This window comes from Salmo salar, chromosome 16 (assembly GCF_965601325.2).
Source record: "Salmo salar chromosome 16, fSalSal1, whole genome shotgun sequence".
Classification (NCBI taxonomy): Eukaryota; Metazoa; Chordata; class Actinopteri; order Salmoniformes; family Salmonidae; genus Salmo; species Salmo salar.
This window is the reverse complement of record NC_138306.1, coordinates 76,260,526-76,273,915: the sequence shown is the minus strand read 5'-3', so window position 1 is coordinate 76,273,915 and position 13,390 is coordinate 76,260,526. Positions and strand designations below refer to the sequence as shown.

General features: G+C 45.3%; 1 protein-coding gene and 1 long non-coding RNA gene across 2 annotated transcripts; one reads left to right on the top strand and one right to left on the bottom strand.

The window, feature by feature from the left end:
• Nucleotides 1-747: 747 nt before the first annotated feature.
• LOC145861138 (uncharacterized) lies at nucleotides 748-4,565 on the bottom strand. The gene is made up of 3 exons (XR_014380976.1): nucleotides 3,970-4,565; nucleotides 1,849-1,998; nucleotides 748-1,557 (listed from the first exon to the last, which is right to left on the bottom strand). It is a non-coding gene; the product is annotated as an uncharacterized LOC145861138 (long non-coding RNA).
• Nucleotides 4,566-8,955: 4,390 nt separating this feature from the next.
• Nucleotides 8,956-13,137, top strand: LOC106575564 (guanylate cyclase soluble subunit beta-2). Its single transcript, XM_082962418.1, has 11 exons — nucleotides 8,956-9,055; nucleotides 10,423-10,583; nucleotides 10,690-10,789; nucleotides 10,859-11,064; nucleotides 11,278-11,364; nucleotides 11,537-11,660; nucleotides 11,831-11,979; nucleotides 12,124-12,270; nucleotides 12,409-12,500; nucleotides 12,599-12,786; nucleotides 12,971-13,137. The coding sequence occupies exons 1-11, from the start codon at nucleotides 8,971-8,973 to the stop codon at nucleotides 13,135-13,137; spliced, it is 1,506 nt and encodes a 501-aa protein (XP_082818544.1). The 5' UTR covers nucleotides 8,956-8,970.
• The last annotated feature ends 253 nt before the right edge of the window (nucleotides 13,138-13,390 follow it).

Sequence of the window (13,390 nt, the reverse complement as noted above, 5' to 3'; positions counted from 1 at the left end):
AAGTCCTACAGGCCCTAGTTTTGTCGCACCTAGACTACTGTTCAGTAATGTGGCCAGGTGCCACAAAGAGGGACTTGGGAAAATGACAGTTGGCTCAGAACAGGGCAGCACGGCTGGCCCTTTAAAGTACAGCAGCTAATGGGGATCCCTAATAAATACACATACAACAAAATGTGGAATAAGTCAAGGGCTATGAGTAGTTTCTGAAGGCGCTGTATGTTGTGCCCATATGAATGGTAGTAATCATTGAATAGTCTAGAATTGTGTTCTGGTGGAGTGACAACAGCTACTTTCAAATGAAATAAAACAGAAAACATTTTTGCAAAATATGGTGTGCTGTTTCTAAGACAAATGACTGAACATAAATGTACAACTTAATTTTACTCTCGTACGTGCTTCCTTATGAACCTGGATCTGAGGGCCGTTATGGTAACTAACATCTACAGAATAGTATTTTCATAGACCTAAATATCTATCTTCACTATCTGGAATGGACCTACATTGAATGGAAAGGAATAATGATAAGAAACAAGTGCAGGCCTATTCTATCCCCATTTGTTAATAACATCAACACAGAACAGAGTACAGGATTCATTCCATGTTATCCTGTTACAGTGTTCCAGTGATGGTGAGTGTTAAGGCTGGCTTTGTCTCCATCAATAATAAATAGTTGAAAAAACTATGTATAAACACTGCACATTTAGTCAATAAATGAACATCCTTCAATCAAACAAATGCAATAAGCAATAAGCCTATAGGGCTATTTAATTCACAGGAATGGTTGAACAGGATATCAAGCACAGGTTATTATAAGTTTTGTTTGTACTTTTTACCCCTTTTTCTCCACAATTTCGTGATATCCAATTGGTAGTTACAGTCTTGTCGCATCGCTGCAACTCCCGTACCGACTACGGAGAGGCGAAGGTCGAGAGTCATGCGTCCTCCGAAACACGACCCTGCCAAGCCATACTGATACTTGACACACTGCTCGCCGAAAACCAGCAACACCAATGTGTCTGAGTTAACACCGTACAACTGGCAACCGTGTCAGCGAAAAAGCACAGGTTATAAAGGATAGTGAAATGACATACAAAATAAATAACATTGTTCCATAAGCCACTGTTAAATATGTCCATGGAGAATGAAGAGGCGGGCTTTACACCACATCGTTTTTAGTGCGACTCTGCGAGAGGCTTGGAGATGACGTCTGACACGGTACCAGTGTCCGTCCGGCTCCTGATGACTTCCCTCTCCCTGTTGGTCCAAACCGCTCTGTAGAATGGGGTGATGCCATATTCCTCACTACTTGGTCTCCTGGGACCAGTCCCTTTTCTTGATGAGCCGATCTCTGTTTCACCGCCTCTTTCCTTGTATGGTTTTCCATATTTTCCCTGCCATCATCCTCGATGTTGGCGCATTTGGAGAGATGCGGGTAGAAACTACCCCGGTCTCTGTTGTTTTCTGATGTTGGCTCTGACAGGGACGCGTGAGGAGTGAGTTCTCTCACCAAGTCTTCATGGTGACCCATGCCCCAGAGTGCGCATTCACACAACATCCCTGTGTAGAACAAGACAGTAAATATAGTATGAGTTTATACTGTATGTTCCGATGTTGTTGAAGTGTTACTCGTATTACAATTGAAAAGCCTACATGCTCTAAACTGTATTTCCGCTGTGTTTTAGTATCTCTACCTTATCAGTTACACTACTGTCATTTCATTGCCTTCCATGTCAAATGACTCACGCTGATTACAAAACCCACATAACACAAAAAGCGTTGAGAATAGCTGTGATTGGTTGTCGATCGTAAAAACTCAGTATTTAAATAAATAAACGTTCAAGGTCTTACGTGCTCCTCCTTTGGCAATGCTGCACTTGATTCAGCTGTAGGTTATTGATTCTCCTCTTCCTGAAGTTACACCAGAGATGGTCTGGGAATGATTTCTCTACTGTCTGGTTACACACCGCATATAAGCACTTTACTGTTGGAGGGGTTTTCCTTTGGAAAAATACATTGAATTAAAGATTAACAGAAAATACTGCCAACTGTTATGATCATTGTAAAATAAAATACAAATTGCTGTGACGTAATGTCAGAGCAACTTTAAGTTAATAAAAAAAAAGTAGTTCACGTGATAGTTCACTCCAAATCAATGTTTGTTTGATTCCAAATCTTCTTGACATTTGACCCTCCTTGAGGGGTCTGGAAATTTGTGACAAACTGAACATGAACGTTACTTTGATCCTGAGCAAATCCACCTTTTACAGCAATGATCAAAGTAACTTTGCATCAGTTCACACTTTATTTTAGGGAGCCATATGTTTTTTGGAAAGCATACCAGGAAGTATCAGTTTTTACAATTTAGTTTCTTGTCTTGTTTTGTCTTGTCTTGTGTTACACGTGATGTGTGGTGACACTTGTACAATTTTATTGGGGGAACAACAGCATTTATAGCTCGCAGAAAGCATAGGCAGGAAAATCATAATTGTTTCCTTGAAAGCGCTGGGATTCAAAACACAACAGTGTGGTTTATATTGCCACTACAAAATTCAGGGCCTAATCTGTGTTCAGTCATGAAAACGCTCGGAAAAGACAGACATCTAAACTTTACAACTGTTTATGGTTTTTGCAGACTATGTCAAGTAATAATATATTAGAAAAATAAAATAGCTTCCTTTTGCATCCAAAGACTGAAATGCGTTATTTACTTAAAATAGACCATATTCCTATGAGGCTGTTAACCCTTAATCTCACATGCAGCCTGCAACATTGACCTGGACACTATTTCAGGACCATGGACAAGGACTTCCAACCAATAAAAGTTCAGGCAACTGTGTGTGTTCAATACTACTGATATACACACCTACAAAACATTAGGAACACATTCCTACTATTGAGTTGTACCCCCTTTTGCCTTCAGAATAGCCTCAATATGTCAGGGTATGGACTCTACAAGGCGTCGAAAGCGTTCTACATGGATACTGGCCTATGTTGACTTCATACTTCCCACAGTTGGGTTAAGTTGGCTGGATGTCCTTCTGGTAGTGGACCATTCTTGATACAGATGGGAAACTGTGGAGCGTGAAAAACCCAGCAGTGTTGCAGTTCTTGACACAAACCGGTGTGCCTGGCACCTACTACCATATCCCCCGTTCAAAGGCACTTAAATCTTTTGTCTTGCCCATTCACCCTCTGAACGGCACACATGCACAATCCCTGTCTCAATTATCTCAAGGCTTAAAAATCCTTCTTTAACCTGTCTCCTCCCCTTCATCTACACTGATTGAAGTGGATTTAACAGATGACATCAAAAAAAGAACATGGCTTTCACCTGGATTCACTTTATCACTTTATCTTTTTTCCAAGATGGCGTAGCAGTTCAGACGTCCTCTACCCTCCTCTTGTCGTGTCCCGTGTATATATATATTTACATATTTTTTTCTTCTTCACTTATCTTTATATATATATATATATATATATATATATATATATATATATATATATATATTATTTTTTTAAATTCTAAATACTCAACCTCAAAGCACTCTCCTGCAACCCGCCTCACCAATTTAAAAAATAAAGTATTATTTACCTCATCTGAATTCCACAACAGAAGCTAGCAAGTGTTTAGCCATTTTCACTGGCTAACGTTGAAGTTCAGCTAGCCACGGTTAGCTGTCCTCAGCTATCCATTAGCTCGAAAAGCTATCGCCAGTTTTTGTACAGCGCGATTCAGACCAGAGCATACCGGACCTATTCTCTCTCCTTTTCCCCGATTTCTACCGCAGGCTCTGGACATTTACACCTGGATCTTGCAGCTAACTAGCTGCTACCTGAGTGACTATTGGCAACGTCGGTCACGGAATTAACACACATTATTACGGAGCTAGCCAGCTGAAGAGTTCCGTCAGCCACTCCTGGGCTATTCATGAGCTAGCCAGCTGAAGTGTCTCCTGGGCTACAACTCACCTATCCTGACCCGTTTTACTGCCGATGCGGAGCCCCATCGGGTCTTCACGACTGGACCACCGACGTTATCTGCCCGAGGGAGTTATCCAACTGGCCCCTCCGTCGCGACGTAACCTGATCGCCCATCTGCGGCCCGCTAATCGTTAGCTGTCTTTTCGGCTGCGATCTGAATAGGTCTATCGGACACTTTTCTTGGGCCACTATAACTAACTATTTTGCCAACTTGGACTGGTCCCCCCTTCCACACGGAACCCCACTAACCCACAGACGGAAACGCACGAGGTGGCTAAAAACAGACCTCCCTCCCATCTTCCACCAGCTTGCTACCTATGGCCCGGCAAGCTGTCTGAATCTCACTGGACCCTTTGATCACTCGGCGAAGCATGCCTCTCCTTAATGTCAATATGCCTTCTCCATTGCTGTTCTGGTTAGTGTTTATTGGCTTATTTCACTGTAGAGCCTCTAGCCCTGCTCATTATACCTTATCCAACCTCTCAGTTCCTCCACCCACACATGCTATGACATCTTCTGGTTTCAATGATGTTTCTAGAGACAATATCTCTCTCATAATCACTAAATGCCTAGGTTTACCTCCTCTGTACTCACATCCCACCATACCTTTGTCTGTACATTATACCTTGAAGCTATTTTATCGCCCCCAGAAACCTGCTCCTTTTTCTCTCTATTCTGGACGTCACAGACGACCAATTCTTATAGCTTTTAGCCATACCCTCATACTTATTCTTCTCTGCTCCTCTGGGGATGTAGAGGTGAATCCAGGCCCTGCAGTGCCTGGCTCCACTCCTACTCCCCAGGCGCTCTCTTTTGATGACTTCTGTAACCGTAATAACCTTGGTTTCATGCATGTTAACATTAGAAGCCTCCTCCCTAAGTTTGTTTTATTCACTGCTTTAGCACACTCTGCCAACCCGGATGTCCTAGCTGTGTCTGAATCTTGGCTTAGGAAGTCCACCAAAAACTCTGAAATCTTCATCCCTAACTACAACGTTTTCAGACAAGATAGAACGACCAAAAGGGGCGGTGTTGCAATCTACTGCAGAGATAGCCTGCAGAGTTCTGTCCTGCTATCCAGGTCTGTACCCAAACAATTTGAACTTCTACTTTTAAAAATCCACCTCTCCAAAAACAAGTCTCTCACCGTTGCCCGCCTGCTATAGACCCCCCTCGGCCCCTAGTTGTGCTCTGGACACCATATGTGAACTGATTGCCCCCCCATCTATCTTCAGAGCTCGTGCTACTAGGTGACCTAAACTGGGACATGCTTAACACCCCAGCCATCCTACAATCCAAGCTTGATGCCCTCAATCTCACACAAATTATTAATGAACCCACCAGGTACAACCCCAAAGCCGCAAACACTGGCACCCTCATAGATATCATCCTAACCAACGTGCCCTCTAAATACACCTCTGCTGTTTTCAACCAAGATCTCAGCGATCACTGCCTCATTGCCTGCACCCGTAATGGGTCAGCGGTCAAACGACCTCCAGTCATCACTGTCAAACGCTCCCTGAAACATTTCAACGAGCAAGCCTTTCTATTCGACCTGGCCCTGGTATCCTGGAAGGATATTGACCTCATCCCGTCAGTAGAGGATGCCTGGTTATTTTTTTTAAATGCCTTCCTCTCCATCTTAAATAAGCATGCCCCTTTCAAGAAATTTAGAACCAGGAACAGATATAGCCCTTGGTTCTCCCCAGACCTGACTGCCCTTAACCAACACAAAAATATCCTGTGGCGTTCTGCATTAGCATCGAACTGCCTCCGCGACATGCAACTTTTTAGGGAAGTTAGAAACCAATACACACAGGCAGTTAGAAACGCCAAGGCTAGCTTTTTCAAACAGAAATTCGCTTCGTGCAACTCCAACTCTAAAAAGTTCTGGGACATTGTAAAGTCCATGGAGAATAAGAACACCTCCTCCCAACTGCCCACTGCACTGAGGATAGGAAACTCTGTCACCACCGATAAGCCCACTATAATTGAGAATTTCAATAAGCATTTTTCTACGGCTGGCCATGCTTTCCACCTAACTACCCCTACTGCATTCAACAGCACTGCACCCCCCACAGCTACTCGCCCAAGCCTCCCCCATTTCTCCTTCTCCCAAATCCATTCAGCTGATGTTCTGAAAGAGCTGCAAAATCTGGACCCCTACAAATCAGCTGGGCTTGACAATCTGGACCCTTTCTTTCTAAAATTATCTGCCGAAATTATTGCAACCCCTATTACTAGCCTGTTCAACCTCTCTTTCGTGTCGTCTGAGATTCCCATAGATTGGAAAGCAGCTGCTGTCACCCCCCTCTTCAAAGGAGGTGACACTCTTGACCCAAATTGCTACAGACCTATATCCATCCTACCCTGCCTTTCTAAGGTCTTCGAAAGCCAAATCAACAAACAGATTACCGACCATTTCGAATCCCACCGCACCCTCTCCGCTATGCAATCTGGTTTCAGAGCTGGTCATGGGTGCACCTCAGCCACGCTCAAGGTTCTAAACAACATCGTAACCGCCATCGATAAGAAACAATACTGTGCTGCCGTATTCATTGACCTGGCCAAAGCTTTTGACTCTGTTAATCACCACATCCTCATCGGCAGACTCAGTAGCCTTGGTTTCTCAAACGATTGCGTCGCCTGGTTCACCAACTACTTCTCTGACAGAGTTCAGTGTGTCAAATCGGAGGGCCTACTGTCTGGACCTCTGGCAGTCTCTATGGGGGTACCACAGGGTTCAATTCTTGGGCCAACTCTTTTCTCTGTATACATAAATGATGTCGCTCTTGCTGCTGGTGAATCTCTGATCCACCTCTACGCAGACGACACCATTCTGTACACTTCTGGCCCTTCTTTGGACACTGTGTTAACAACCCTCCAGACGAGCTTCAATGCCATTCAACTCTCCTTCCGTGGTCTCCAACTGCTCCTAAACACAAGTAAAACTAAATGCATGTTCTTCAACCGATCGCTGCCTGCACCTGCCCGCCTGTCCAGCATCACTTCTCTGGACGGTTCTAACTTAGAATTTGTGGACAACTACAAATACCTAGGTGTCTGGTTAGACTGTAAACTCTCCTTCCAGACTCACATCAATCATCTCCAATCCAAAGTGAAATCTCGAATTGGCTTCCTATTTCGCAACAAAGCATCCTTCACTCATGCTGCCAAACATACCCTCGTAAAACTGACCATCCTACCAATCCTCGACTTCGGCGATGTCATTTACAAAATAGCTTCCATCACCCTACTCAACAAGCTGGATGCAGTCTATCACAGTGCCATCCGTTTTGTCACCAAAGCCCCATATACTACCCACCACTGCGACCTGTACGCTCTCGTTGGCTGGCCTTCGCTTCATAATCGTCGCCAAACACATTGGCTCCAGGTCATCTACAAGACCCTGCTAGGTAAAGTCCCCCCTTATCTCCGCTCACTGGTCACCATAGCAGCACCCACCTGTAGCACGCGCTCCAGCAGGTATATCTCTCTGGTCACCCCTAAAGCCAACTCCTCCTTTGGTCGTCTCTCCTTCCAGTTCTCTGCTGCCAATGACTGGAACGAACTACAAAAATCTCTGAAACTGGAAACACTTATCTCCCTCACTAGCTTTAAGCACCAGCTGTCAGAGCAGCTCACAGATCACTGCACCTGTACATAGCCCATCTATAATTTAGCCCAAACTACTACCTCTTCCCCTACTGTATTTATTTATTTTGCTCCTTTGCACCATATTATTTATATTTTATCTCTGAACTTTCTTCAAACTACAAATCTACCATTCCAGTGTTTTTCTTGCTATACTTTATTTACTTTTCCACCATGGCATTTTTTTGCCTTTACCTCCCTTATCTCACATCATTTGCTCACATTGTATATAGTCCTATTTTTTTTTTTTTTTTTTTTTTTTTTTTCTACTGCATCATTGATTGTATGTTGTTTTACTCCATGTGTAACTCTGTGTTTTTGTATGTTGTCGAACTGCTTTGCTTTATCTTGGCCAGGTCGCAATTGTAAATGAGAACTTGTTCTCAACTTGCCTACCTGGTTAAATAAAGGTGAAATAAAAATAAAATCATTTTATGTCATGTTTTGTACACTCAGCGTATATTGTATCCACAGGAGGTTGGTGGCACCTTAATTGGGGAAGACAGGCTCGTGGTAATTGCTGGAGCGGAATAGGCAGAATGGTATCAAATACATCAAACGTGTGGTTTCCATGTGTTTGATGTCATTCCATTCACTCCGTTCAAGACATTATTATGAGCCGTCCTCCCCTCAGCAGCCTCCACTGATTTGATCAACTACCAAGAGAAAGAATACACATTAAGAATAATAAAATAATTGGAAGAATTGAAGACAGGATTCATGCAATAAGAAGATGGGACTGGATGCAATGTCTAATTCTCACCATATGGTGGCAGAGTAATGTGTGTGTGTGTGAGAGTGAGAGAGAGTACAGAGTACAAACCAGGAGGACGAGGACAGCGAGATACCAGAGAGATGGTGAGTACCAAGATGTCTGTTTGTTGATTTTAACATCAAGTCATTCTAGTTTTGCTTTTGACAACTATATCTCATATCGCTCTCTTCTTCTTCGCTGTTTGTGTTCGCAGTACGGATTCATAAACACCTGTCTGAAATCTCTGGTCATTGAGAAATTTGGTGAAGAAACATGGGAGAAACTGAGGTCTGGTGTTTTGTGTACTAAGTAACTGTTGATGTAAATTTGAAACAATTCAGGACATGAGTATGCCAATTCTCTCTATCTACATTTACATTTTAGTCATTTAGCAGATGCTCTTATCCAGAGCGACTTACAGTAGTGAATGCATACATTTCATGCATTTTTTGTTGTTGTTATACTGGCCCCCTGTGGGAATCGAACCCACAACCCTGTCGTTGCACACACCATGCTGGCGTTGCAAACACCATGCTCTACCAACTGAGCCACAGGGAAGGCCAGAGGTCCAGGACACGTTCATGACGTTCATGACGTTCATGACTTATGAGATATACGATGATGTTATAACTCTGCGTCTGGTGCAGGAGGCATGTACTATGCTGGGTAAGTACCAGTCTCTACGTTCTTTACAATTCTATAACGGTGTTTTATCTTGAACCAGAAACACAGGTCAGTGTTTTTGATACCCTTATATCAGTGGTTAGGAGTATCTACCTCATCGGGGGAGGGGGTGTGTAAGGCCAGGTGTTAACAACATCCCTGCTAGAGGTCCTCCAGGTGAGGTCAGGTGTTAACAACGTCCCTGCTGAGGCCCTCCAGGTGAGGCCAGGTGTTAACAACGTCCCTGCTGAGGCCCTCCAGGTGTGGCCAGGTGTTAACAACGTGCCTGCTGAGGCCCTCCAGGTGAGGCCAGGTGGTAACAACGTCCCTGCTGAGGCCCTCCAGGTGAGGTCAGGTGTTAACAACGTCCCTGCTGAGGCCCTCCAGGTGAAGCCAGGTGTTAACAACATCCCTGCTGAGGCCCTCCAGGTGAGGTCAGGTATTAACAACGTCCCTGCTGAGGTCCTCCAGGTGAGGCCAGGTGTTAACAACGTCCCTGCTGAGGCCCTCCAGGTGAGGTCAGGTATTAACAACGTCCCTGCTGAGGCCCTCCAGGTGAGGCCAGGTGGTAACAACGTCCCTGCTGAGGCCCTCCAGGTGAGGTCAGGTGTTAACAACGTCCCTGCTGAGGCCCTCCAGGTGAAGCCAGGTGTTAACAACATCCCTGCTGAGGTCCTCCAGGTGAGGTCAGGTATTAACAACGTCCCTGCTGAGTCCCTCCAGGTGAGGCCAGGTGTTAACAACGTCCCTGCTGAGGCCCTCCAGGTGAGGTCAGGTGTTAACAACGTCCCTGCTGAGGCCCTCCAGGTGAGGTCAGGTATTAACAACGTCCCTGCTGAGGTCCTCCAGGTGAGGTCAGGTATTAACAACGTCCCTGCTGAGGCCCTCCAGGTGAGGTCAGGTATTAACAACGTCCCTGCTGAGGCCCTCCAGGTGAGGCCAGGTATTAACAACGTCCCTGCTGAGGTCCTCCAGGTGAGGTCAGGTATTAACAACGTCCCTGCTGAGGCCCTCCAGGTGAGGTCAGGTATTAACAACGTCCCTGCTGAGGCCCTCCAGGTGAGGTCAGGTGTTAACAACGTCCCTGCTGAGGTCCTCCAGGTGAGGCCAGGTGTTAACAACGTCCCTGCTGAGGTCCTCCAGGTGAGGTCAGGTGTTAACAACATCCCTGCTGAGGCCCTCCAGGTGTGGCACAGGTGTCCTGTACCCGAGGGGTCACCCCAGAGCCTGTGGACATGACACCGTGTCAGGGTTAGAATTACGGGACAGTCCACAGTCCCAAACTAAGGGGAGAGATATGCACCATTTAGTTTGACAGTTGGTGATGATATAGTGATGACAATGATGATGTGGTGGTGTTGTGGCCACAGACATGCCTTCTGAGGTGGTGCTGAAGCTTTTCGGGGAGTACTTCTTCAGCTTCTGTAAGATGGCGGGGTACGACACCATGCTACGTACGCTAGGGGGGAACCTGGTGGAATTCATTGAGAACCTGGATGCTCTTCACAGCTACCTGGCTCTTTCCTACCAGGTGACCTTCTCTTTACGACCTCTACAATGGATCTACTACGTATTTCAATCCATTAGAGCCCAGATTTAAAAAAAGATTATGTATGCAATAAATATCCTTCTTCCAGGAGATGAACGCTCCCTCGTTCCGTGTGGAGAAGAATGATGATGGGAGGATGTTGCTTCATTACTACTCGGACAGGAAAGGCCTATATCACATTGTGCCAGGTATGGTAATCATCCATACCTAAAATGTACCTTTAATCTAAGGAGGTTATCTCTTTTCTCTCTGTGCAGGCATCATTGAGGCGGTGGCGAAAGACTTCTTTGACAGCGAAGTGAGCATGACCATCCTTAACCAATCAGAGGAAGACGAGCGCACAGGGAAGAAAGAGCATGTGTTCTTCCGGGTCTCTCAGAGGAGCAGAGGGTCAAATAGGGATTTCCGGCCCCAAAGAGAGAACAAGGAGGTAACCAAGGAGGATGAGGAGATTGATAGGAGGGTGAGAAGTTAATTTTTTTATTTAAATTTGTCATGATTCAAAACAAGAGTCAAGTGGCAGTGTTTAAGTATTACATGTTTTATAATGGAATGAAAGTAGAATGAGGTCTAGAGGGTTAAAAAACAAGAGCAAAGTAGACTACACCCAGCAGACACTGTGGCCTCCAGGGGTTGAGTGTGAGATCCCTGGTGTATTCCTCTGGTCTGGTAACAGCATCAAGCACAGGCATTGGAGAGGATGAGAGCCAGGTGTGCCAGTCTGCCCCACTGCCCTGCTGGGAAAAGATCACACTGGGACATGGTTAGGAGCGTTGTCATGTTTGGAAAAGGTTGGGCTCTTTCTTTACTTGAAGTGTTCACTCCAAAAGCAAAGTTTGTTGGACGCTTTCATGTTGATATGAGAACACCTAATGAGAACGATTCTTCTGTGAACGATTCTCATCCTCATTGTCTATCATGTTGTAATTTCATAGGAGGAGCTGAGGATCCTCTCACGCCACCTCGAGATGGAGAAGAAGAAGACGGAGACTCTGCTCTACGCCATGTTGCCTCGCCACGTAGCCAAGCAGCTGAAGGAGGGCAAGAGGGTGGAAGCAGGTACGATGGCAATGTCTGCCTAATTCCATATCTACCTGGTCCTCCAGACAGGGCCAGCATATCTGCTGCCTTTTATTTTGTTCTACTCTTCAAATGAGCTAGAAAACCTGTGTAATGAAAAGTGTGGCCATTACAAACATCTCTACTTCACCTTTCTCCCTCTATTTCAGGTGAGTTCCAGGTGTGCACCATCCTGTTCAGTGATGTGGTCACCTTCACCAATATCTGTGCTGCCTGCGAGCCCATCCAGATCGTCAACATGCTCAACTCCATGTACTCCAAGTTCGACCGCCTTACCAGCGTCCATGACGTGTACAAGGTATACAGAGAGAAAGAGAGAGGTACATGAAGGGGTAAATGAATGTTTGAATGAAGGAGAGGAGATAAGGGAAGGAAAATACTTTCAACTATTGAGATGCAGCCAACGTTTCAATGAGTGCTCTGAAAGCCTCGGCTCTTCCAGGTGGAGACTATTGGAGACGCCTACATGGTGGTGGGTGGGGTTCCCATTCCAGCTGACAGCCATGCAGAGCGGGTGGCTAACTTTGCCCTGGCTATGCGTATCGCTGCCCGGGAGGTGACCAACCCTATCACTGGGCAACCCATCCAGGTGACTTTATAGTCCAAAATGAGCTGTTCTTTAATGAAGCTATGGAATTGTGCTTTAAAGTGACGGCATGTGTGTGTGTATGTGTGTGTGTGGTGTGTGTGTGTGTGTGTGTGTGTGTGTGTGGCGTACGTGTACCAGATTCGGGTGGGTCTGCACACAGGTCCAGTGCTGGCTGGTATGGAGAGTCACGGAGTGCCTGACCACATACACCTCAGCCCTTTCACATACAGGTAGTGCCAACATGGCTCCCATTCAGATTTGCCAATAAAGTTGGCCGAAGAACTTAGTTCTTATGGTTCTGATTCTCTCTAACTATACCTATCTGCAGTGCGCTGGAAGTTAAGGGCTTTGACATCCTGGAAAGAGGAGAGATCCAGGTGAAGGGGAAAGGCCTGATGACCACCTACTTCCTGCTGCAGAACCTGTGTGTGTCTGAGGACACCATCATGGCCAGAGGGACAGGAGAGCCCTGCGTGTACAGAGACAACAAGCAGGGGGCGGGAGAGAGCGAGAGAGGTGAGGCAATTTGGGTTTGTTCGAATTGCTAGCTATTAGGGAGAAAAAAAGGTTATTAAACAACAAAATGTGTTTATTATTGGACAAGTTATACAGCCTTCATTACATATCAGAAGATATGAAAGATTCTGTTTCATATCATACAGCCAGATAAAGGAGTCTTTCTTGTCCCATTTACACACAGAAGAACCAGACAGTGTGAGAAAGGAGGAAACGAATGGCCAAACCACGGCATCTGCTTCTTCTTTAAGTGACCTCACCAACGAAGACACACCTTTTCTGGGAGACACTACACCTTTTAAAATGGACCACCTCAACGACGTGAACTCACAATTCTGCCGACTGCTCTAAGTATGTGGAGTTGGACTCCATTTGGAAGCACATCGTTTGAAAATCTGAGACCATTTAGGAAATGAAATGTTGAACTCCACAAAGGCATGCTAGTTCTGACAGTTTTCAAAGAATCAACAATGTTTCTACACATGCTTGCTAACCCACTGGGCACAGATGTCAATTCAATGTCTATTCAATGCTGCTATTTCAATAATTTCATTGAAATGACGTGGAAACAATGTTGATTAAACCACTGTGTGCCCACTGGGAA

What these genes read in the sequence shown, in the direction of transcription:
- LOC106575564 (XM_082962418.1), top strand. Translation starts at nt 8,971, where the DNA reads ATGACGTTCATGACGTTCATGACTTATGAGATATACGATGATGTTATA. An exon ending in CCTATATCACATTGTGCCAG is followed by an intron (nt 10,790 to 10,858) that starts GTATGGTAATCA and finishes CTCTCTGTGCAG; the next exon opens with GCATCATTGAGGCGGTGGCG. An exon ending in CTCAGCCCTTTCACATACAG is followed by an intron (nt 12,501 to 12,598) that starts GTAGTGCCAACA and finishes ACCTATCTGCAG; the next exon opens with TGCGCTGGAAGTTAAGGGCT.